Genomic DNA, 26790 nt, shown 5'->3' on the forward strand with positions numbered 1-26790 from the left:
GAAGAGTTTTTTTTTTTTTAATTATTCCTTCATATTCAAACTTCACAAACAGTGTGAACTTGTACAATACCTCGGAAAGTGAAACTTACAAAAAAAGTGCTGGTAACATTTAAAAAAAAAAACAACAAAAACCCCAAAAAACAAACATCATTCTTAGCAACATCAATTACTCTTCCACACAAAACAGAAACCTTGTAAAATTTATTTTCGTATTTTTAAGGCGTAATACTTCCGTATAAAGTATATGCAAGAGATAAAACTTCACAGTATTCCAAAATGTCACAATAATAATAATAATATAATAGTATAATGAAGCGCTACAGTTAATTTTTCTTTTTTTGAATGTTTTTTTTCCTGTTTAAATAACAAATACAAGTCACAGGTAAATATACGTGAGAAAAATACGAGGCTAATATTAAATGGCAGGTAAGGATACTGTCACTGTAAGAAAAAACTGGCAGGATGTGTGTATTTAGTCTATATTTTAAAGCACTTGATAGAAAAGGCGTATGCAAGGTTTTTCCAAACAATTTTTCTGTTTGTTTGATAACTGACAACAATTTAAGAGTATAATGAGAAAAAAAAAGGAACAAACTCCCTCTCAAAACTATTGACCTGCTCATCCCAAACCATGTATATGTTGATGGATGGATGTGTGTTTTTGTGGATATATGGATTTATACCGTGCACAGAGTGATACAAGCAGTGTTCCATGCCCACCTGCAAAGATTGGAGGGTATAACACTGTAGTCATTCAGCCCAGGTTCCTCTTAGGAAATTAACCTTTCAATTTAAAGCTCTCTTTCCTTGCCGCTCCCTCTTTCCAAACTCTTCCTCAATTCCCAGGTCTTTGTTCTGAAAAGACAATCTGGTTAGAAAAGTTGCCCTCCACTCATAATTCACTGGGAAATGGAAACTGCATAAACAGTGACACACAGACACTGGAAACACCACTTGAATGAATGAATGAATGGATATGTATGTGTGTGTGCATGTGTGTATGTTTTAGGTCACATAAACATACAGTGTGTGCGTGGGTGTGTGTATTTTAGGTCTAAACATACAGTGTGTGTGTGTGTGTGTGTGTGTGTGTGTGTGTACACAGTAGCAATTGCAAAAAAGGGACCATATTCCTTTCCATACTAAGATACAATGTGACAATGTGATAAGAAACATTTCTGTGCAGGGAAAAAGGTTTCTTCGAATCTTATCACAACACTGCGGCGGGAAAATCAGGAAATGGGTTCACCTTTCAGCAGTCACCACAGTAAACTTCATTGAGAACATACATGCCCAGATATCTCTTCTGTGCACATGTATATGTTAACAGCTAGCCATTCAGCCAACAGGTAACAGAAAGACAGCAGATAGCAAACACATCAATAAGGTGCTCAAAGAAAAAAGTGGCACCCACTTCTCAAATGGATGGCCACGTTAAGGTGCTTCAAAAAAGGTTTTTTTTTTGTTTTTTTTTTTTTTCAGTTTTTATTTCAAACATTAAGAGAGTACTGATTTTCACATGGTAGTTCTGAGTCAGGCCAAAGGTTTTGAGGTTTCTGACATCTTTCACTGAAAAGGGCTTTCACTGTAGTAGTTTTGTTCAGTTTGTTGTGGGTGATGAGTTTAAAAATGTTTTTCATAGCCAGAAACTGAAATCAAATCAACATGACTAAAAGAAATAACTGATGAAATGGTATATAGAACATTACTGCATTCGCATCGGATCAAGATGGTTTCGCCCATTTTTCCTTTTTCACTAACACTGTTCCTTTTTTTCCTTGTTACAATCCATTCTTTATGAACATACAGAAATGACCAAAGTCACTGCAAGTAGCTGTTTTTATTTTTTGTGATCTGTTGCAAGAGTCCAACCTTGTTTCCTCTGCTGCTGTTTGTGTAGCATCTGGTTTTGTAATGAGCATCTGGATTTGTAATGAGCATCTGATTTTGTTATGTGCATGTGTGTATATATGCACATATACACACCTATACATGTATAATATATACACTATATATATGTGGATACATATAGGAAGTGTGTATACATTTATACATAATATAGTGTATATCGTTTCAACTGGAGATAAACTGAACTGGGTTCAGACACTAGCACATGCTTAACTTTCCCCTGCTCCCTCTGTATATTTTAAACAGTCTGGAGCTTTAATTTATTTTTTAAAGTGCATTTTCAATGCAGAAAAACTGTAATCCACTGATTCCTTGGAAAACATTTTTGATGAGAAATATCTGACAGTTCTCAGCCCCAAGCAAGAGAAACCTGGGTTTGGTCATGCTGGGGGCTGACGTGGCAGTGCCAGGCTCGTGCCTGAGTGATTAATGGACATTCTGGACTCCGGGCACCTTAGCAGCAGCAGCAGCACCTTTATGAGAAGGTAGAGATAGAAAAGGAAGAAGGAAGGAAAGCTCAGATGAGGAAGAATGAAGTATTGTGTTTACGTATCAAAATTGCTAACTTTGACTATAATGGACTTGTGCAGTTCCTGTTGGCCTCGGCTAAGAGATGCCATCTAGTCCCTTCTCCACCAACTGACACCAAACTCCCCATGGCCCCTGCATGCTCAAACATCACCCATATGTCCCCACGCCTAAGGCTGACTTCTGTGTCAGCTTCTTGTGGGTATGTGAGTGCCAGCATCAAGTAGGAATAAGGCACCAGAGAAATCAAAATGTTACAAAAAGATGCAAACCCCATTTCAAAGAGCCTCTCCCATTGCTCCATTAAAATATTGCATGTGATACCATTCGTTTGTGTGTACCTAAAGTGTGTCAAATTCAGTCTCTGAAAGGAACTCGAGGCCCTTCAGCACCAGAGATCTTCAGGAATGCACCTTTTTTCTAAACACACCTACACCCCCCCAACCCCCCATGCCCACCCCACACCAAAAGCAAAAGCACCAAATTGGGAGAACAAGGCTGCTTGCCATTGCTCACCTCATTTTTGAAAAAATCAAAGAAGTCTATGAAATACAATGTTCAGGAAATGCTCTGAAATCAAATGGATTTAGGCTGTCATGTACATGGTTACTCAATGCTTTAAATGTCCAAAGAGTGTCATGAAGGGGTTGAAATGTTTGTGTTCAATGTTTAGGGGGAATGTGTTAAACAAAAGTTACTTCTCAAACGATGCCCAAATCTTCCACTAACACATCAACCTCCCCTATCACTTTTTTAAAAAATTGTAAAGAGGAAGAGGTTCATCTAACTATAAAAGGAAAAGATGAAGGCACGTGATATTATTCGGTCCCACAATCCTTAAGAAAAACGGTATTTTGCAAGTTTGTGTGTGTGTGTGCTCGCATACATGAAACGCGAGTCCAAGGGGCCATTGGGGCAGTAGTCCAAGGGAAGCTGGAAAAGGGGAACAAGAGAGAGTTTTTAGACAGAAGAAAGGAGAAAGGAAGAAATAGAGGCCTCTCTTCAGCTTTCTGTCATTGACAGTCTCAAGATTCGGCTGCTTTAGAGTCCAGAAAGGAATTTGTTTGTCTTGGTCTGGAAAGTGCCCCAGTTAAATATCTCCAGTTCATCATGGTACAGCTTTTGGTGTTTCCCTTTTCCCTTCCCTCCAGCCAAATGATTTTTAAAAAAAATCACAGTTTTTAAAAATTATTTTTTCAATGTTGAAAAAATACGGAAAAGCTATTGAACAGCCTTAGGGCACTGCCTCTCCATCTTCACAGTGAGCAGATGGATGGATAATCCACAGAGTCAAAGAGGAGGTGGGCAAGATCCCTTGTGCTCAGTGGTCCCTTGCCCCACCTTCCTGAGGGCTGGAGGGCCTTCACACCACCCACAGCCATTTCCCTCCTTTGGGTCCCTGCCCCCCTGCTCCCATCCATGGAATGTGGGCTGCTGAGAAAGGCAGAGCCAGGCTAGGGAACGATGATAACAGTAACAGGAGGGTCTCAGAAGCAGAGGGTGAAGGAGACGGGAGGCGTGCTCTCCTCAGGCAGTGTTAGCAGTGTGCTCTCTTGGCAGCCTCATCTCAGGATGGGAAAGTGTGGTTGCCCACTGAGAGGGTGAAGTCCCACTCACATTTTACTTCGTGAGACCTCAACTCTCAGGCTCACCACCTTTATGCCTCTCTTTGCATCAGGTTGGCCCCCAGTCCCTAAGAAGGCAATGATTTGAGATAGAGAGGCAGAGCCTGGCTGTGTCATACAAAAAAGGGCAACGCACAGCAGGATTTCAGAAACAAATTTAGCTTTGGTTTTCCAACTTTTTCAAACCGTAAAAATTAAAGCAGGGCTTCGGTGGCTTTGATCATCTGACAGCTGTTATATTTTTCTCATTTGGCAAGGCTAAGGCAGGGGGTAGGGGGAAGAGAAAAGGGGTTTCCCATAATTGGTTGAAGACACAGGGTGGTAAAATGCTTCCACACTTAAACTCACAGTCCAGTGTTTTTGACATTTCATAAATAGCTTTTTTTCTCTAAAAAAAGAATAAAACAAGAACAATCCCTTTACTTACTCATCTGAAACAAAATAAACAGCAGTGGGTACAAACTTCTTCTTGTAACAATTACAAAAAACAACAATATAATCCCAACTTTTAACACGCATCTTGAATCAGTTATTTTTTTTTTAACCTCAAAACTGCAGCATATCCTTAAGGGCAAACTTTTCGATTAGTTTTTTTCTTTTTTTTTTTTAAATAATGTCTTCACCAAAAAAACAGTCTTGTACCAATAAAATGCATTCAAAAATAGAAAATATTACACAACAAAAATATGTATCCTTCCTTTCCAAAAAAGATTCTTCACAAAAAAATGTAGAAAAAATTCCAACAATTTTTTTCCTCTCCTAAACATTAACTTTCAGTCTAGGGCACAATTATTTATTGATTTAAATGTCTGTTTTTGCATAAAACATGGAAGATGCAAAACATTTACTGTATTAGGATTGTGAAGTTACAGCCACTCCCACCCCTGCTCTAAAACAAAACAAAACCAGAAAAAAACCAGCAAACATTAAACAAATGATAGAGTCAGTTGGCTAGGAAAAATACCGCTGTTCTTCCCTTTATTGTGCATTTGTATGGGTAAACGGGCCAGTTTGGTATTGGGGAATGTTGAAGAAGGGAGATCAGGTTTCAAGATTGGATTCAAGAGCTTCTTTAGCATATGCTGATACCAATGAGTCACTGACAGTCCCCAGGTTGTACAACTATCCATTGCAAATCCTCATGAGAAGAGAAACACATGAGGTAGCACATGGGAAGTCAGAGGACTGAAGCGTGTCCATGTGTGTACTGTACACATACATCTTGAAAAACCACTTTCTCAAGCATATACATATATATATATATAAGCATATACATATATATACACACACACACAAATTTGTTACATAGCCAATTTGTTTTTAAATATTTTTTCTCAAAAGGGAGCTCAAGCATAAGTTAAAAGGTGATGTGGAAATCCAGTGGTATGAGGAAGGCTGGGGTTATTTCCTCCATACTTTCTTCCACATTTAACCTGTTTGGGCATTAATTGCAATAATGACAAGATCTCTGCTCTCAGAGGAATGCTCTGTTTTCTCCATCCCCATTGAACTACCAGGTTCCTTTTATATTTTCAGCATTGTAGTTTAAACTATGTATTTTTCTTACTTGATGATATTAATCTTTCATGTGGGATGTAGTTTGTATGTGTATTCAGTACAAATATATTTTTTTCATAGCTTTTTTCCCCTGTTGCTTATTTGCTGTTTTTTTCCCTCATGGTTTTGCTTTGTTTTGTTTCTGATTTTTTAAACAGTGAAATATGTCCAATTTTATTTCCAGTGCATTAAACAAATTTTAAATTAAAAGAAGAAATAAACGTTTCCCCCCATCTTTCTAAAGGAAATGACTAACAAAAGTACAACACAATAGAATCAGGCATTGCCAAGAATAGCATGATGTGCAACCTCAATTATATCAAAGAAAACAAATAGACAAACAAGAATTATAGAACATAAGTATGAAGGAGCCAAGATTACATAATTCCAACTATGGTATGATTGGCAAGCACTGGTTAAAAAACAGGTAAGGCTACTCTTAGATTTCTAACTCAACATAGTTAACCACTGCTCTTCTGTCTTTTCCTTCAACTTTTAATCTTTTACTCCCTAGTTCTTTATATCTTTAAAATGAACAAATTTGTTTTTATATTTTTGGTCTACAGTAGAATTACATATTAATAATATAATAAAAAGATATTTCATTAACAGGTTGGTACTGCATCCATGTGGGGACAATAGAAAAAAAGTACTCAAATAGACATAGCAAATGGACTCTATTCTTATAAAAATAACCACAAATATAAAGAAATTATAATCAGGGCAACAGATTAAAATGAAAAGGGGTAGAGAAAGATATATTTTAGATAATATAAACTCCTGACAAGCTATGCCCTAGAATTGCAGCCTCCAAACCTTGCCCATGATTTCCACCTTTCCATAGCCTCACTTCAAGTTCAAATGGAAATGAAAACAAAATAAAGTGAACAGGTGGTTGAGCCAGCCAAAGCCTCCAAGTTATGTTAGGTGGACAGTAAGACCAGGTGGACAGCATTTGAGAAACTGGCTGGACACAGGGGAGCTGCTACTGGTATTTGTTTTTAATTTGGAGGAATTTCCAGCCCACTGATAAAGAGAGAAACCAAGGAACCAAATGACTTTTCTAGTAACATATAATATATGAGATGAAATATAATTCTGTTAGAGAGGACATGGTGGTGAGATGGGAAAGAAAAGAGAAGAGAAACAGGCAGACTTCGGGCACCATCTCCCTGTGTTTTCTACAATGCATTGGTTTCCTTCTGTTGCGGAGCATTCTTTAGGATTAGCTACAGACCCCAATGTCCTCTGAGTAAATATATGTCAGCTCAGCTCCTGACATGATATCCATGCTTATTGGCCTCCTGGAGGGCTGGGTGGTTCTGGAGGGTCCCTCCCCTGCTACCACTGCCCACTGGCCCTTGCCTTCAATAAAGCAGAGAAGGTGTGCAAAGTTTCAATGGCAGGGGCTCTTTACGTTAACTATACCTAACTGATGACTAATTCACACAGATGGTTCCATATGGAAACAAAAAATAAAGAGAAAGAACTGGTAAGAGTTGAGCTCGGTAGCCAACTAGTGTGAAGTTTTCTTCCAGGAAAAAAAAAAGAAGAAAAAGAAATGGTATCTGTCAGAAAATACTGCTTTTGGTTTCTTTTAACTTTGAGCTGTCCTTGGTTTTTCTCTCAGTCAGTTGCTCCAGTTTAAAGGAGAGTTTAGAATCTAGTGCAAATATCATCAAATCACAGCATTCCAGAGCAATATCCTGTCCCTTCATCCTAAGTGGATACTGTCCCTTCAAACCTCCTCAGAAGACTGGAGGCAATGGTACAGAAAAGCGTAACTGAATAAATTATTAATCTAGTACTCACTACGACAAGAAAGGCACTATCACAACAGATCAGCCTCCAAGCATTTTCCTTGCCATGGGCATGGGCGTTTCAACCACTCCAGAAATCACAACAAAATCCAGACTGTGGCTTTTTCAACACTTGAATTCATTGGCCAGTTGTCTGACTCTCCCACCGGTCACTGCTGTTGGCTCTGGCCATACAGAACCCTGATCTGCACTGTGTACATGCTGCCCTATGTTTCACCAGTGACCTTTGTTTGGTTCTAAATGATTTAGCTCACTCTCTTCCATGGAAGTTTCTTTCTCTCCATCAGTCTCCAGGTCATGACTCTATTAAAGATCATTTACAGTGTCAAGTAGTGTTGTTTATTTTTTTCTATTTTTTAAACCTCTGATCAAATCCAAAGTCATAAAGATAGTTCAGTACGTCCTCTGACGACAAGGTCTCCTGTAAATACCATTGTGAACAGAAGGAAAACCATAGTGTAATCCCTTGACCACCAAAGCATATCCCTTGAGCCTGTTGTAGTACTTTTTTCTGGGAGAGAGGAAATTGCGCTCTGAAGATTAAAATCTTTGGTGACAGAACTGGAGTGGATATGCAAATTTCAAGGAAGAAGTTTTCCAAAGCCTCAAGAGAAGTATCCTAGGACAGTTAATGTGAATATATTTTAAAAAGTCAATCATTTCTTTCTATAGCTTTGGTTTGGTGCAGTCAATGTCCTCTTAGTGATTACCCAATACTTATTTCTAAGTACCTGTTAAAAGCTCTGGATTTAGTTTCTTACTTAAAACAGAGATAATGCTTTGAGTGCTTAAGGAATTTCTTATGCTAGTTTGGATGGCTCTAAATGGAGTTTTTCTGACTAACAAGGCTGACAACTTTCTGAACAATATTTAAACTTGGAATAGTAGACTTGGACGGATAGTAAAGAAGAGAGAGAAAAAGACAGGTTATCAATGTTGTAATCTTAGGGAAGGGGCCTCAATTGAGAGTTTTCCAAATTGATGCCCCACATGTGATAGTGTTCAGAGAAATTCAACATTAGCCATTTATATGGGTTGTGATCCTTTCCTACTGTGCCAGAACCTTCAAAACTGTCACTTTGAGTTCCGGAAGAGTCCTTCAGCATCTTTACTCTTGTGTTATTATTTCCCACACAATCTATTGCTTATCCTGTGATGAAAGATTCTTTTATTAACAGTTACTAAAGAGCTGTCAAACTCTGATTACTTCTAAGATTAAAAAAGATAATAAAAATAAATTTAACAAAGAAAAGTTAGGAGAAAACCAATTTCAAAACTAAACTTTTAGGCACTATTAAGGTCTTCTGCTTAGTAAGGATAGTCTATGATGGAGCAGCTAGTATGTTCTAATCCATCCTCCAATGTCCAAGTTGGCCTAGCTTGTTTCAAAATAAACCTTTCACTTCACTGGTTTTCAGTGTTTATTGCACTGTTCCCTATCTGTCATCTTAAAGGACTTTACCACATGCATAGCCTTCCTCTTTGGTTAGCCTGATCTAGGTTTCACCCAGGGATGGAGAAGCATAATCAGGCTGAAAAGGTAATTCCAATATGGACAAGGCTATGTGTTTTTGAAAGGAGCACATCCTACTGCCCTCTGCCACACTAAAATGTGCACAAGCAAGGGGCTTTGTGGAGGAGGCCAAGGCAAAGACTTCCACATCATATCAATTGGCTTCTTCACTGTTAAAACTCTTACTGAGAGCTCAGTCAGAAACAAGATTGGGTAAACTTTTTCTTAAATGTTCTTAACTGCTGTACTAACTCAGCTTCTTTACAGTAAGAAAACAGATCCTATCAGCGTGGTGGTTCCTAGGCCTGATCAAGAGTTGACAGAGATTCCACAGATTCTCGCCAACCCTGCTAAGATCAAGCATGATGAAAATAACTCTGCATTTTAGTGATGCTCCTACTTCCATAATTTGCCTTTTTCTTTCCCATACATAACACACTCTCTCCCAGCACAAGTAAGTACATTTCAGTAGTGCAATGCAGTGCAGTCATATTTAGTGCAAAAAAAAGCCCTATTATAACCCAAAGCTCAACTCTAAACAGCTCTTACAAAGGTTACCAGTGCTACGAAGGTGGGAAATTCAGTCTATCTCACACTTATGTGAGTCATCTCTTTTGTTGCTCCTGTTTGTTTCAGCTCAAAGTAGAGAAACCAGCATGCACCTATGTATTTTCTGTAAAACATTAAGCCAATAGGCAGAAAATAAAAGGAAGTAGTCTAGTTAAAATCAAGGGTATTATTTAGAAGAGGAAAACAGCTATTTAATGTAAAGGTCAGTAGTGGTTTTTACTTAATAGTTTTCATCATGTCAGCTGGCTCTGATGCTAAGGGGAATGGGTTCAGAAAAAGATAAAGCTTTCCTGTTTCTTGAAACACGGTCCTAAATTTAACAGTGCTGGGCTTTTATTTCTGAATAGTGCAATCAGCTATTCCTCAAGGGCTACAGGCAGCAGCCACCTAACATAACATAAATAGGTACACTAGGAGCACTCACTTTTCTACATTGATCACTTTTTCCCTCACCTCATTAGTCTCCTATTCTTTTTTTTTTCTGACTACACATAAATACAGATATACATACACATACACAGAAATTCTCAAGGCCCCTCTCAGAATGATCAATTGAAAATTGGTACAAATAGCTCAGTGACACACTCACACAGAAGTACAATTATTAAATACAAAAGTGAATTATTACAGCAAAATTGAGAGTCTGCATTGTACCTCTTCTTGTGTTATTCCATAAGAAGAAAAAACATTCATAGTAGGATTTCTTAAGGAGCTTACTTCTTTCTAAAGATTAGTCTAGAATTAGTTTGGGATGTGGCAATATTGAGTGATTCTGGAAAAATGATTTGTATTTGATCATCCTCAGGAATCTGTTTCTTCAGTTTGTCTGGGTCTTCACCCTCCAAAGGTAAGTCTGCTTGTCTGCTCATACCCACACATGCATGCTGTAAGTCTCAAGAGAATCAAAGTGTAGTTTAAAATAGATTGTGGGAAAGGAATTAAGCATAGTGGGGTCAGCACACTCAAATTACCTTAAAATATCAAGTTACCATAGATTTTCTCTATCATATCAGCTTCTCACCTTTGTTTGCCATGATGAAGATTACTAAGACACCCTGCTTTCATCTACTCTGAAAACCATAATTCTTTCAACAATAGTGTAGGAACAATTTTAATTAGATATATGCAAATTACCCTTAATTTATATCTCAATAGGCTCCTCAGGAAAACTGAGGTTCAAATCAATGGGCCTAAAGAAGAAGTTTAGCAGCTGAAAATACCTTTGAGAATTTTCTCCTGTAAATCTACAGCTGGTTCCAAATTAAAGTTTGTCCCAAGGAGAGCAAGAGCAGAGTAACTAGCCTTTGTTTTCAAAGATTCCCCTAGTTGTGAACATGCATAAAGCACTTTGAACTACAGGAAAATCTTATCTCAAATTTGAACTATTATTTTATTTTCAGTGATCTCTCTGTACACTCCTCTCGGGCCCGGATAGCACATTAGGTATAGAAGTCAGGAGTTTCTACAATTTCTCTAGATGTGTTTGGCAGCAGGAAGAGAAATCTTTAATCACAAAGAAGTATAGTTACCTTACTAATTCTTTGAATTGTAATAATGAGAGACAGGCAAGAACAACAAGGGGTGAGTAGTGCTAACTTTCTCCGGTAACCTTGACAACTGGCTTTAGGAATCCAGACCTGTATCAAATTTGGTCCCATCACATTGTCCTGTTCCCTCTCTTTGTTTTTCTCTGTTCACTTAATTGAAATTGCAATTATTTTAAAGATTGAGCCAAGAATGTCAATTATAGCACAAAAGAAAGGTTACAAAAACGTTGTCAGGCTATCTGTTAATCGAGTTGAGTTGAAAACAGTATGCTTTCAAATGAAGTACTACAATTTCCTTTTTTAAAAAAATAGTTTCTAATTTGTTTTTTCCTTCTTTTGTGGTGGAGGGGTATAGACGGGTGAAGTACTGGCAATGCAGTGCCAATCTCCCTCTGTTACTGTTCCCTCTAGTGCCTGGGGTTGGGGCAGGTGCAGGGGTGTGGGGAAGGAGAGAGAAGCAATGGGGAAACAGGTGTTTCTCTACTTAAGACTTCATGAACACATACAGTCTTGAAATGGCTAGAAAAGCAACAATTACAATGATAAAAATCCACAGATCAATTAATTTTGGCATTTTAGCAGCACCCCTTCCTTTTCTTTCCTGGGTACCTTGCAGTAGATATTAATTAGAAATACCCAAAGAATTTAATTAAACTAATTTATTCCCAGCCTTATTCCAAAAAGGATTTGAGGAGGCAATAAGGATTTGTAGTACAAAATGCATGGTCTTCATCTGCAATCAATAAAAAAATCTATTCTTTGGCCCCAGACCTGTTAGTTTAGGTAAATACGGTTTCTTTCTCAAGGAACAGGTTTTTGTTTTAACTGTTCTATCCTCAAAGTAAAGAGAGAATTTCTCTCTTAAAAGCTCATGAGTGCTATTTGAAATGGAAGATAAGATTTTTGCGGAGGAAAAATTCCTTCATGGTAGGATGGAAGGCTTTTCTTTCTAAGGGGAAAATAATACAGTAAGGGTGAGCAGTTATTTGACTGTCCATGGACAGTAACAAATTAAGAAATAAAAATCCTTTACTATCTTGAGAAGAAAGAGAGAAAGGGAAACAAATAAATCAACAAACAAACCTTACTAAAATACACATTCCTCCAGTTTCAGATTTCTAAAAAGTAATAATTATGCTTAAATCAAGGTTTATAGATAGCAAACAACTGTTTGAATGTGTGAAAGTATTATCCCTTTGCTCTACCATGTTTCACTTTCTTTGAAGGAATTGCATCTATGCACACTTATCCTGAAGTCCAGTGCAGAAAATAAACTTGTTTGCTACCAGCCTCAATCTCAGAACATTTCCTAAGCTATATTTGTAAATTCTAGAGCTACATATCTGTAAAATAAGATGCAGACTTTCTGAAATGCATTGTATGTGTGTGTGTTGCAGAGGGAGAGGGGAGCAAAGCAAGCTTTTCCTGGAGAAAAGAAGAAAAAAAATCTTCCTATCCTCACGAATATATACTATAGTGTTTCTGTCTATTATTTTGATGCATTAGTTACTGTTAGGGCTATTGATGCTCCTGACAGGTGTCAGCTTGGAAAGACAGGAGGCTCATAAGCAATAATAAATTCACACCCTGGAGTCTCTAGAATATCAAACAGGATTTAGACATTAATCTGAGACTAACATAGAGGTTGTGGTGAGAAATTCTGGGTCTTGGGGTTGGAATACTTCTTGGGGAACTAGAAAGAACAGCATCAAGAAGGCATCCCAGATTGAGGACCAAGTAAGATCTATCAGAACCAGAGCCTCTCCTCCTCCATATTATACTTTAAATGATAGCATTTTAGGATTTAAAAGAATCTTTCTTCCTTTGGAAGCCAGTGCCTAAGGAGAGGATTACTTTAGATAAAGAGTACTTTAAGAAAAAAAAAATACCAGGAGTTAGAATGGACAAAGAAAAAGAAGGATATAGGATTGATTGGGAGAACATTCCAAGTGAAGATCATAGTCCTAAGCAATGTAAATATTGCCTTTAAGAGATGTTGTTTTCCTACTAGATGCATGCCTCATAAAGGCTTTCAAAACTGCTATTTATTTCATTGTTCTCTATGGTGTGAGTTGATGTTATAAACTGGTTTGATTAAGATAAAAGCTGGGTCAAATCTCAAGTCAAATAAAAATACATTTCTGATATTAAATGTTGATTCTTTTTGTCAAAGGGTAAAGCAAGAACTGAAAGCATACCGCCTATGCACTCAAAACCACATAGTACTCTAAATGTCACAGGACTTGTCTTCATTAAAGCTGAGAGGCGATGTGGTATCATGGCAAGAATATTGGACCAGAAGTCAGGAAAGACTGTGTTACGAAGTTGTTGTGAATGTGATATTATAAGCATCCTGAAAAGGATACACCCAGAATGGTATCAGTCAGTCTTTTGGGCAATGCTCTGGTGACCAGACAGTTGTAATCCACTGCAGGGAGATCTAGCATGACAACCAAATTATATGGGGCGTATTTAGGTGCTGGGGAGTGCACTGCATGGCTCTTTAGGTATCTATTTAGCTCTGTTATTATTTTATTTAAGTATATATTGTTTATGTTTAGGCAATCTCTGGTTGCAAAAACAGACACTTTCAAAACTTTATGGATCTTTTCATCCATTAGTAAGTTACTGCTCAAAGTTCTAAACAAATCAATGATTTTTTTTCAAAAAGGCAATAAATAAAAAAACTCTTCCTAATTTTTCCTACAATGTGTTCAAGTGGATGTGGCTTTTCTTGTTTGAGAAGAGCTCACTAAGGCTTGAAGAGTTATCAAAATTATTTTGAAATGTTACTCTTTTCTTTAGATTCCTATAATCTAAAGTCTGATAAACAAGTAATTTGACTAGTGGAAACAGTCAACATTAATGATTTTTTTTTTCTCTGTCAAAAGCGATTTACTCATATCAAGAACCTGAACACTGTGGTATTTAAAAAAAAAACAGAAAATATTTTTCTCTTCATTTTTGGCCAAACGTGAAGGTAAGGGGAATTAATGACCTCAGCTAGTACAGTTGACATTTAAAACTGTGACTCAGGTCCTCCCACTCTCAAAAGAATATTGATAACTTTTCAACTCTGAAGCTAAAATGAAGACATGCTTCACTCTGCCTACGAGTCTCAAGTTTATGAACTCACTCACTTTAGTGTTCTTTCATTAAATAAAACTTAAAGAAGGATGTTCAGAATGGGGTGGAGAAAGGAAGAGAAATGAACAGTTAGGGGTCACAATTATTAGAGTTTTGGGGGCAGTAATGAAGACAAATAGGTAATTTGAAGTAGTCTTCAAGAGAAACAAGAAATAAAGGGAAAGGGTTAGGAAAAGGAAAGAGGGAAATAATGAAGTTGATATAATTTGGATATTATGTGATCATTAGAGAAGAAACAGCCTCACTAACAGTCAATTCACAATTATGTTTGTCTAGTAGAAATATATCTGCTGGAACACTTTGGAGAACAGATTGGTAATTTTGCCATTACACTAGACATTAGCCCTTTCAAAGCAGACTAAGAGTACGTAGTTCCTTAGTGAATACAAGGCTTCACAACTGGAGAGCATTGCAGGGAGCTTGGCTAAGGTGAAAAGGGACTTGCTGGAGAGGTACAGCAGAATGGGATGGGATTAGAAAACAACAATCTATTAGGAAAGATGAAAGGAAGGAATTCCCCAGTGTTCACGCTGAGAAGTCTTCATATTGGACCAGTGTGAGGGGGTCTTTTATACTGAGGTTTTAAAAAGCTGACTTCATTTTGTCCTGAATGTAGAAGTGAAGAAGGACACTAGTTTCAGGCACCTGGGATGGTGGAAAAGTTTATTCAACTGAGGCTTTCCATGCATTGGGTTGAATAGCTGAGGGAAGCTGAAGACTCTTTTATCTGAAGATATGATCTGAAAATATTTATTGTATAGGAAGACAGAATGCCTGATTTCTGAAGTTTTCTTGATGGCCCAACTAAAGAAGAAAGGCACCAAATCCTCACTTTAACAGGTAAATGGAGATCCTGAGGGCTGGATATCCAAGAGCCACCATTTTATGGATTCCTCAGATTTAAAAATGTCTCAGATAGATATTTCCAAATTCTATTTCTATTAGCCTCTGTGGATAAAGAGTTCCTGAAACTCTGGTTTTACTTTTTTTGAAAAAAAAAAAAAAAAAAAAAACAACTCCCAGGAAAATGAACACTATATTGCCAAGCTGCCTCCAGGGAAAGGTTGAAGACTAGTTAAAATAATTCTAAGCGTATTGAAAAAAGAAAGTGTAAAGAACCAGTATTAAAATGAATGTTTGAGAATACAGTGGGGACAACTAGGTAATTCACTGTCTTACGCTTTTCAGAAGACTGGCCCTTTGAAACGCAGCCTGTTATTGTTGGTCAGATCATGTGGCACTTAAGTAGCCCCTTGGTCATATTTTTTAAAGCAAATATAGACAGTGACAGTCCTACAGGGGAAAATCACAGATACATTCATATGCACCTCTTTTGTTCTTCAGATATTGAGTGGGTCAGCTAAACAAGATCACTTTGAATATGAACCTCTTTGTATTAGTCACACCAACAAAAAAGTTTCAAAAAAAGTTTTCACTTTCCTACATTTGCTAAGTCTGAGCTTTAAAAAATTCTAAAATCCTCTAAAGACAATACTGAAGCTGATAATATAAAAAGCAAATTAGAGCACTAATGATTATTACTAGATGCACCAGATTAACTGCAGCAGGTTGGTGATGGGTGATATATGCAAAGACATAATATTTCAATCAACTCATGATCATAGGCAGATTCAAAAGTTAAAATGAATATAATGTAATATATATTTCAATATAGAGTTGTTATATATAATGTGTATGTCCTAGGTTTCAGAAATACTGCAATGTAGTGTATTGTAGTTAAGTAAGCATACCTAAATAGTAACTCATATTCTTTCACAAAGTCACTAGTACTGTTAATTAAAGGAAAAAATAAAACCGAAACAACTAATTGTTTTTCCAGTAAAAAGAAATACCTATGGTTACAGTTACAGACTTCTTTTGGATATAGAAAGACAATATACATTTTAAAAAGTAATAACGACAAAAAAGTTGCAACTGTAAGTAGCCTTACTTAACAGGGGAAGGGGAAAAGTCACCAGAATAGAAGAGGAAAGAAAATGTCCTCTGACTTCTGTAAAACAGAAATAATGTACAAATCATAAAAAATAGCAAACCATCTAGTAAAAGAAGGGCATGGGAGTGAGAAAACTGAATCCTGAATTCCAGGCCACCAAACCCTCAGAGTCCATTCATTCAGTATATTATACTAGAGTGGCATTCTACTTCAATGCTTGAGATGGGCAAGAGCAATCAATTCCTACAGATTACCAAAAAATATTCCCCCCAATAGTCTATTGGTTTGCTAGACATGGTAAACAACCCACTCCTGGAAAGACTTTGGCAAAGGCCACATTGGTTTCAGGAGACACAGTTTGTGAATTACGATGATATCTTGTGAGTACAGGCAGAATTAGGAAGCTTTAGTTTGAGAATAAAATTTATGTGTGTGTGTGTGTGTGTGTGAGCACACTGCATTGCATAGAGGAAAGGAATGAAGACCTTTGAGCTATGGGATGGCTCAGGCCAAAGTTTGTGTGGGCTTTGCCTGCCTGGCATTGGTCCCCACCCCCGCCACCTCCAGGAGACCTGGGGAGACGCCCTGAACTGCTGCTCCCTCTTGTCTGCTCACCAGTTGAAGACTTCTGTTATACCTTATTATGGAGGAAAACAGCCTGTCCCTGTGGGTTTGCTGTGGATTCAACAAGCTGCATTTGTTTCTCCCAATTCTGAAACATTACAAAAAGCAACAGAGTGGGCAGGTGACTGCTTCCTGGGAAGGGAGCCACAAGTCTTAAACACAATGGTGGGAAGAGGCAACTGTATCTATGCACGAGGACCTCTGCCTGTGTGTGCTTCCTTTGGGGGGCACACACACTTCCAGATGACAATAAGTATATACACAAACACACACATGTGCACACATATCAATAAATCCAATAGAACTGTAGAGTTTGTTAAATGCACTCTACTCCACATAAGCATATTCAAGTTTCTCATGAAACGGATACATAGAAATTACTGATGGTTGGGCTCCTTCAGAATGCCCTAAAGTCTCATCACAGATACTGATGCACCCAACTAAGGCAACAAAGCATAAGCAGATATGTGAGATATGTCAGACCTTCGACTTCTAACCAGAAGTTCAAAAATGTATCTTGTTGTCACTGGGCAATATGAATGTGAAACAGTTTTGTGCTGAGGGAAGCTCACACTGTGTGTGCACATGTATAAATAATATATACTCATTTATAGACATTTTGGACAGCAGTGGTGACATACTGGATGGCTTAAGACTCTTTCATTATTAGAATCTACATATAAATTGCAATGAGTTTGCTGGGTAATAACAACTGTTGCAACACTAGTAGAAACAGATGCCCCCAAGGTTTTTTTTGTTTTTTTTTTCTCTCTTGGATGTATCAAAATCTCATTGAGGCATTCTAACCATAGGTTAGTAGGGACTTTTATACCCAGTTGGGCATCCCAGAAGCCTGGACTCTCAGGACTGTGGCTAGATTTTGCCTGTGATCTGTAGATTATGCTCTTGCACCGGAGACTTGAAAGTTATGAGTTTGCATTCACACAAAGAACCACCAGATAAAAGAGATGTTCTCTAAAACTGAGGAAAAAAAGTTTAGAGATATACACTGTATAGAGAAAGAAAGCTTTTTGCTGGGATTGTTCTCCTTGTTAAGGAAATGTTTAAAACTAGTACTCCCGGGCACCTGTGATTGCATTTTATAGGATTCTATTTAGTAATATGATGTCTATTTTACATTCAGCCCCAACCTACGTCACTGAAATAGAATAGGAAATAGCAGCCATATCTGAGAGTACCCAGTTCTAGGAAAGTTTGGTGCCTCCTCAAGAAGTCACTATTTCCATAGTCCTCAATCATGAATAGGGCTTGTTTTTGTGATAATGTAACTATTAAACAGCAAGAAATGCCTATAACTTCAGAGCCTTCTCATTTCTATATCTTTTATCCTCTTCCCAGGGCTTTCTGATTTAAGGCAATAATGCTATACTATAAGTAGCCTTTTGTGAAAATACCTTAATTGAGGTCACTTAAGATTAGATTTCAGTCTGAAAGTCTACAGTTTACGGAGCAAAAGGTGGAGCCTAAAGAAACCACTGGCAGGTGTTTTAGTCAGTGGTGTGGAAAGATAATGTTTCTTGTTTCAACCCAGGGCATTTTTACCCATCATGCAGTGAGGAGAAAATACATAGTTCTGAAAAAGAACCCACACTAGGTAGCCCTAATTTTCTATCTCTTCACTCTAAAAAGGATGGAAACAAGCCCTACTGTTCCATAACCATTCCCAGGGATCTGCTAAGGTACATTGCTGACTGCTATAGACTCAGTGTTCAAGGAGAAAAAAATCTTCAGAGACTTAGAAAAGTCTTTGCAATATTTTGGTCAGGCTGATCGTCTTGATACTCAGTGCTAGAAATGATGCTTTGGATTAGTAGTTTCCACATTCTGAATTTATAGGAACACTGAGTCACCACAGCCTTTTTTCTTGTAAAGGTTTAAGTGATATCAGAAATAGCAACTCTACACGGAAAGCCCTTGGGAATACGAAAATACTCTCTCTCAAGAGCAAGGGCTCTTCCATGCCCCTTTTCTGCCTCTGTATGTAGCCTGAGCACCAGGGTAGAGATTGCTTTTGAAAGTTTGCCCCATGTAATCTATTTCCTGGCTACCTAAGAGAACAGCCGTTTTCTTCATGAAAACACAAAGAGGGGAAAGAGGCTGCTGCTGTTCCAGTGGGAAGTTATGTCTAGCCCCAGAAGGCCTGGTGGCTGGGTCAGCTCAAGCACTCTCTTCATGCACTGCAGGCTCAGGAGGCATTGGGTTGCTTTGCTTTTTCTATGGAATTAGGGAGCCTATTGAAATTCTAGTGCACCCCTCCTTTTGTTTGTCACCAAGTCACATGGTTCTGTCTTCAGTATCCTATTTTTCTTTTTTTTTAATTTCTTTTTCTGAGGAACAAAATTGGCCATTTAAATAAAGTTCTTTTCTAGTGAGTAAAGAGGTTTCTCAGAGCCAGAAATCACTGAAAAGAGAGTCTGTCGACCCTGCCCATGGAAAAGCCCAGAGATTTCTCTAATCACTTCTTGCCAAACTTCCTAGTTTTGTGATTGGATGTTTCTTGGTTTAGCATTGTTTGGTGCTGAATACATTTTGCAATTCTTTTGTTCTCTGCCCTAGAGCTTCCATTACCCTGGACTTCAACTCATTACCAAATTAAAGAATTCTTTTAGAAGATTTCTTTTAAGAGTCAGGTCACAACAGAAAGGGCGCCCTCCTGTTCTCCTAAATCTCAAGGGCATCTCAGGTTGTGTCTGCTCTTACGTTGCACCTTCCTTTTGTTCCCTTTTAATGCAGCAGCACACTGGCTATAGCAGAGGCAGACCTGATTTGATTATCTGATACCTTTTCCACAAAATCATATATCCCCTGCTCCCAGCCCCAACTAATCAAATAACATCTTCTAGAACAACAGAGGAAAGCTCCAGAATGGGTGTATATCCTGTGACTCCTGGCCAGATCTACCTTGCTCCCTGTCTTCCTAGGGGTCACAGGTGTTGGGAGCATTGTGGAGGAGCCCCAACAAGGAAGCAACATAAGGCTTTATTATGTTTTCTCAGGAATCGAAGGGGTTTTATAAGGGGCATACCTCATTTTTGACTTCTGTGCTGAGAGAAAATATTGAGTTTTGGGCGCAGGCAGAGCACAGACAGGACAGCTGGTGTTCCTGTGTGAGGGAAGTACACATAGCTCAAGGCTTTAGGACTGAATGTGAAACAAACATACCTGGAGGAAAACTTTTTTCATTATCAGAATTCACAAATTCTTACTGTTCATGGGTTGAAAAATAGTATTTGGGACCTTATAGAATATTTTGATGATACAAAATAAAACCCTTATGACTTTTAAACACAGCAAACCCAAGTCTTTCTAAGGCCAAGAGCTACTATGATCTCTAAGATGACTAGGAATGAACTGAGGCTAGAATATGAGCAGGAAATTATCCAGCACACTTAATCATGGCACAAATAGATTCAAAGCATTAGGAATTTGGGAAGAGAACGGTCTATAAAACTGTTACTAGGAGCTAAAGTTTACCTCTCAATTAAAAGATACAGGAAACCATTTTGATACAGAGATTTTCATTTCAGATTTTTTTTTCTTTGTTTAGCTTGTTTCCCCCTGTGTAGAATTGTAACAGATCCATGTGTTCCAATTATTTTCTTTTTTAGGATTATATTTCACACATTTGGGGGCCTTTTTTGTACAAATATTGGCATCTAATAAGGAAAAATTGCCCATGATGCTGAGATAATACCAGTGTTTTTAGTGGTAGAAAATATTATTTTTTTATAAACCATATCTAAATATCTTGAGATAAAAATTCCCCTTTGACTTTTTTTCCTCTCCCTTGTTTGGCAAATTCCATTTTAAAATTATAAATTGCTAAAAAATGTCCTTTCCATACTATTTCTCTCTTCCTTGTACTCATCCTAAGAAGTCTTAAATCTGGAACATTTGCTTTTATCTTATCTATCTGTTTCCTGGCTACTAGGAAGAAATTTTTTTAGCACTCATATCACCCTATCATGAAGGTCTAAATGTAAGATGACTGTAGGACTTGAAACAAAAAAAAATTAAAAAGATCCACACTCATTCTTTGATTTTGAAGCAAATGTCTTTCCCTATTTCTAAAGATATTTGTGATTGTTTAACTTAAAAGTGAGAATTGACAATCTAAAAGCATCTCTATCCTTTTGAAACAGGTCCAGATGGGTTTATTTCCTAAAATGTGGGTCAGTTTGGAAAGTGGCCATTTGATGGGCCAGGAACATAGCAATAAACAACTACCTCTTTGCTCCTCCAGATTAGATCTCCCACTCCAATCCAGCTTCTTCCTCTTTCCACAAAATAATTTGTCAACTATTTTAGAATGTGACATATTTGGGAAGGATAAATGTACAGTAGGAATATGTCTACTGCTATGCAAACCTGGCTGGTCCATTTTGTCATGGACTACAATGATTATATCACCTCATTAAGAATTCTTTAGGGATCCTCCACCTCCTCCCCCACTCCCTTTTTTTTAAGAGACACTTCCTTTACAGGGAAAGGATGATAGACTCCTCAGGGTTTCAAGTCACCTGCAGCTTTTTCTCTACATGTTCTACCAAAAGAAAAGGTGGATTCTAACCCAATTGCTTAGCATTTTACATGGCAAATCAGCATTAAGGCAAATGGGTCTCTCTCAGATTTGAGAAACCGAAAGCTACACGTGGCCCATAATGGCACCTAAGATCAACTTTTCAGGAGGTATTAGTGAAAATTCTTCCTACTTTGCTAAATTTGAACAAAGACACTTTCAAATCTACTGTGAAACAGTTTAAAATATTTTAAAGTGGCTTTTGGCCTTCTTTCATTTGTAACATGTATTGAGTGATTTCATGTCATTGTCTCCTAGCTTTAAGAGTTTTTTTCTTAAGGTCAATCTTCTCTTTTCATTTTATGGGTGGAATCACTTGTTTTCCAAAATCTCAAAACAATTCCATGACATAGTTAATTAATGCTCCCTCTATTGGTGGTAAGTGGAAATATTAGTCTTACAACACTGCTATTTTAAAAAGCAAAATTAGCAATAGAAAAATGAACTTACTTTATCTCGGAAGCTGTTCCTCACTAACTGTTGAAACAGATCAGTTTTGGACACACAGTTCTTGGCAGGACTCCTCTTAGAAATCACAATAGGTTACACTTAATAGTCAGTTAACCACCCAAGTTTACATTAAAACTTCTAGCAAAATATCCACTGAATTAAGCACTGTGGGACCAAATCAAACTCACAAACACTTCAGTTACACTAACCTTACAAAGCATCACAAAGAACTTATGAAAAAGATCCAAGTTAACCAAATGTCTAAAATATATGAATAAAACCAATTTAGTCATTACAGAGTTGTTTGTGTTGGAAGATTTTCCCTCGTTTGCTGCACAGTTTTTGTAAATAAAATGCTGACAGGAAAATTAGAAGGAAAATTAAATTAAAATGTAATGTAATTTTGAAACTAAAATACGCTCTCCTGTCTTCTTTTTAAAACTGTAGTTTGGTGTTTTGCTTTGTTTAAAGATTTGCTTTCCCCTAACTATGTTAAAATATGCCCAGCAATGAAATCACTTTGGGAGTTTCAGCTAGGTTTAAGAATTCCTATATTTGAGCTGGAATCCCTTCAGGACACTGTCTATAATGAAAATGTCTCTATTATAATACCTTGATTAGGACCGAGGAGAGAAATCCCTACTAGGAAGAGAGAGTGGCATCTGGTATGATGCAATAGATTGGTGGTCTTTTGAATGGTGGCTGTTGGCATCTGGGAATTTTTTTGTTAATTTCCCTAAAACCTTTCGAAGAAGCAAGGGTTAATTCGTCATCTAAAGAATGATCATCTTATTTAGCCCTCTTAACCATGGTGGAAACAGTCAGAAGGTGATATTTGAAAGGAAAAAAGTAATTTTGGCATCAATGCATCTTGATCTATAACAGGCTTCTCATAATGATGCTCTTTGTAGTTGGGAAGGGTGAGGAGCTATGGCAGAGTTTTGTGAACTCCTCTTCCTGGCTGATCACAAAAGAAAAGACCCCATTTATCAAGACTTCTAGACTATTAGTGTTTCACTAAGAAAAAAAGTAAAGTCAATAGAAATTCTAGAATTGTAAGATCTCAATGAAATTTTGGAGAAGCAAGCAATCTCTTTCTGAAAGATAAAGTCTCTTCCATGAAAAAGAACAGAATTCTAGATGAATCAGTTGAAAAAATTATTCAGTGGGGCAACTTAAGCTTGCTAAAGTCAAAGAACTACATATCAAAATACAAAGCAGCAATTCAAATTACAGCAGGGATGGGCTGGCCACAGAGGCCCTCATCAACCCAGGCAATACTTAAAATAATAAAAATTAAGAAAAAATAAAAAAAATATGAAGAAAATATCCTTCCTCTCTTTCAAATATAACTTTAGTTGCCTTTTATTCTTTCTATCTGGAAGCAGTATCGCTAACCTTAACAGTCTTGACTTACCAAAAAATATATATATGTGTGTGAAATAAAATAAAAGAGAAGGAATTGGTGGCAGTGTATGCAAAACCAAAATGAAAAAAATTACTTTTAACAATTTCACTTTTTTTGTTTTTTTTTTTACACAAATACTGTTGTAAATATATTAAAAAAATCAGCATTCTATCTGGTAAACGTCACTTTTGCCCCTCTATAAAATTTTGAATTAAAAAAGCCTCAAGAACTTTTTATTGTTCCCCCCACCCTCCATTTCTCTTTCTTTTTCTCTTCCACAAGAATATATCCTGACACTTTTTTTTTTTTTGCAAAGATTGTTGGAAATAATCCTTCTCTTGTACCTAGAAACATAGGTGCAAATTTCTGATATCTTTGTTTTATCTGCATTCCTGCCTTTCATGAAAGTCCCTCTTGATTGTGCTGAGGCTGTGGCTCAGCGAAGACACTGAATAAATACGATAGCCACTGTTGCTTGTTGCTTGTCCAAGTCTTCCTGGCTTCTGCTGCAAGAGGGGGATATGGAGAAGGTGGGCCAGGGTGTGTGGACCCGGGCAGAATCTGGGGAAGAAGCCTGCCATTCGTCTTTCTTTCCCACACCACCGAACCCACTGCCCTTCCCACCCCCACAGCCCTTTTATGAAATCAGACAACGTGGTAGGTGGAAAACAGCAGGGCCTTTCCTCTGGGTTTTCAACCAGAAGTGATATTCCACAGTTTTAACTGGTTACTGTGAAGTCCAAGCGGCCAGAATTGTGAAAATGTCCACTGAAACACTGCAAGCGGTGTACTTAAAGACAGTAGGCCTTTTAGATTTTGTTATATATTTTTTGTAGTGCTCTTCACAAGTGGAAATTTTTTTTTTTTTTTTACTTTTTTTTAAAAGATTTTTTTGTAAAGAAGGGTTGTATTTAGAGGCCAGTAGCTAGAGATCCAACCAGTGGACCTCTTGAAGCACTACCAGGCCTTAAGGCCACCATCCGAGGGAGACTGGGAAAACTATTATTCACCCAAGCCTCCGGAAATGTAATGTACCAGCAGGCAAAAAACAGTTCTTCATGTAGTACAAAATGAAACGAAACAAAAACAAAAACAGAAAGTAAAAATGAAACCAAAACATTTCTTAAATTCTAGTGCCATAGCTTTTTTGTTTGTTTGTTTTTTGTTGTTGTTTTGTTTTGTTCATAAGAAAGAGAGAAAGATACTACTTATCCGTCAGACACATGCATCCTCATGTGGTCGTTGAACTGCTCGATTTGGTCAAACTTTGCTGGGCAGACGGAGCAGACGTAAGTGGTCCCCTCCGTGCAGGCCACCACGCCTGGGGGGCCAGCGCGGGCACCTGGGGGTGTGCCTGCAGGGGGGGTCCCATTGCTGGCACTGTGCAGGGCCACGTGTCGCTCCAGGAGGGTCTTGTGAGAGAACTTCTTTTTGCAGATGTAGCACTCGTAGGACTTCTCTCCCCGGTGGAGGCGCATGTGCACGTTGAGGGAGCTCTTCTGGGTGAAGCGCTTGTTGCAGATACTACACTGGTATGCCCTCACTCCTGTGTGTGTCACCATGTGCTTGATAAGGTAATCCTTTAAGGAGAAGGAGCGCCAACAGATGCTGCATTGGTGGGGCTTCTCACCTGTTGATGTAGGAAGAGACAGCAAGCAGGACAGAGCGAGACATAGCAAGGGATAGAGAATGAAGGACAGGAAAAACAAGACAACAAAAAAGAAAAATAAAACAATTAAAAAAATAAAATTTGATTGCTTAATTGATCATCCTCGTTTGGAAAAATCCAGGCCCTCCTAGCCTCTCATGTGCAGAGAAATTTTGCTTTATGGTGATGCCAGGACAGTTTTGTTTTCCATTTCCCTGTGCCATAAAACGGCTTTCTTGGAAAGCTACCAGATATTCCCCACTAAAAGTCTTCAAGGTCACTCCGTGGAAAAGGGAGGGCTACTTTTGAAGGGGGTCACTTTCAGTGTCCTGATTAGGGGATTTAGTGTTTCCCATTAACATTATCAAACAAATAGAAGAAATAAGAGAGAAGAAAGATCTTTGGAGACATGGGGTGCTCTAGAATCCTTGAGAACTAAGGATATTGGTCACTATAGCTTGGTTCCTTGGGGAAAGTCCCCACTTCTAGTAGTCTAAGAAATACAACTATGTGTTGATTGTGAGTTTGGAAAATATTTGCCAACATAGGAATACGTTATTTTGAAGAGCTATACTTTCAAGTTTATCTATTTTAGACAGAAATCTTTCTAAAATATAACTTAAGGGTTAATTGCCTGTTCTCTATTGACTGTAGTGAGCTGCAGATTGGCCTCATCGGGTGTAGAGGCTGAGTAGGCGGTGGGCAACATGATGATATCAGACTCAAATGATCCTATTCAAATCTGGGCACCAACACACTCCACTCCACTCTGACAAATCACCAAATGCCTCTGAGGTATACAGTCCTACTTACCTCATTGTGCTGGTGTTGACATAAAATACATATGAAATCACTTTGCAGACCACCAAGAGCAGTGTGGGAATACATGCATGGTATTCTTATTACAAGGATACCTCCCACCCCCATTAAATGCTTCCATATGCTTTTTGAACTCTTGGGTCAATTTTTAAAATAGTTTTCCTGCGTCCTCCTTTGCTCTCAGCCTGTTGGCAGAAACCCTTGTTTTTCCTCAGTTTACTGCTTTGGTGTGGCTTAGAAACCAAATGATCAAGTTTGTTACAAACAGTAAGGTAAATAATAATACTCAGTGCGTGAGGTATTCTTAAAGTCCATGGGTCCGTGGCATCTCTTTAAGATAATTACTTAAAGACTTGTTTTCTTTGTGCTGTTTGTTCTCAGCTTTGCTCCTGACAGGTGAGATGAACTGCGTGTTTGGTCCATCTCTACCACCTCATTACTGACTGCCCAGTGTAGGCCCTCACCTCAGAGAAAAAAATCCTTCCATGATCCAAACTAAAACTGAAAGCCTCTGAAACTCCTTAGGGTAATATTTCAACATTTGGACTATGCATCAAGGTAAGAAGTCTTTTAAAATTTGAGCTAACTTCCACTTAAAATATATGCCTTGACTGTTTTTCATTTTTTCCCATTATGAAATAGGAGAGCTTTGATGTATTATGGTAATAGCAGCAATGAAAACAATCACCATGTATTGAGTGCTTACTATGAAGCAAGGTTGGTATTAAGTGCTGACTATGTAGCAGGGTTGGTATTAAGTGCTGTATGTTCATGATCCATTTTATTAAACTTTCTCTCATCAGGAATTTGTTGTTGTTGTGTTTTCAAACATAAACAGATATGTTTTGAAGCACACTGACCAGACAGTATGCTGCATAAGATCACATGGTTAGAAGATAATTTTACTTTTAGATTAAAACAGGAAAGGTTAGGGAAGCCTCATTGCTAATAATTTCAATTTGCTGAAGACTTCAGTCTATGCATAGTGTTTACATTGGTACCTTTTTTTTTTTGAAGTAAGAGATTCCCTAAGAGAGACAGTCATGCATGTTTTTAGCTGAAACATTTCTGT

General features: G+C 37.8%; 1 protein-coding gene and 1 non-coding gene across 51 annotated transcripts in view; both read right to left on the reverse strand.

Moving 5' to 3' along the window:
* ZBTB20 (zinc finger and BTB domain containing 20) overlaps nucleotides 1-26790 on the reverse strand; it is an 830436-nt gene continuing 803646 nt past the window's right edge. For all 50 annotated transcript variants that reach the window (XM_054682140.2, XM_054682141.2, XM_063806117.1 and 47 more), the window contains one exon: nucleotides 1-24881. In XM_054682140.2, coding sequence (XP_054538115.1) covers nucleotides 24460-24881 — 422 coding nt within the window. In that variant the 3' untranslated portion in view covers nucleotides 1-24459. The remainder of the gene's footprint in view (nucleotides 24882-26790) is intronic.
* Nucleotides 1977-2070, reverse strand: MIR568 (microRNA mir-568). The gene has a single exon (NR_130453.1). It is a non-coding gene; the product is annotated as a microRNA mir-568 (primary transcript).

Source organism: Pan troglodytes, chromosome 2, assembly GCF_028858775.2.
Source record: "Pan troglodytes isolate AG18354 chromosome 2, NHGRI_mPanTro3-v2.0_pri, whole genome shotgun sequence".
In the NCBI taxonomy this organism is placed as follows: domain Eukaryota; kingdom Metazoa; phylum Chordata; class Mammalia; order Primates; family Hominidae; genus Pan; species Pan troglodytes.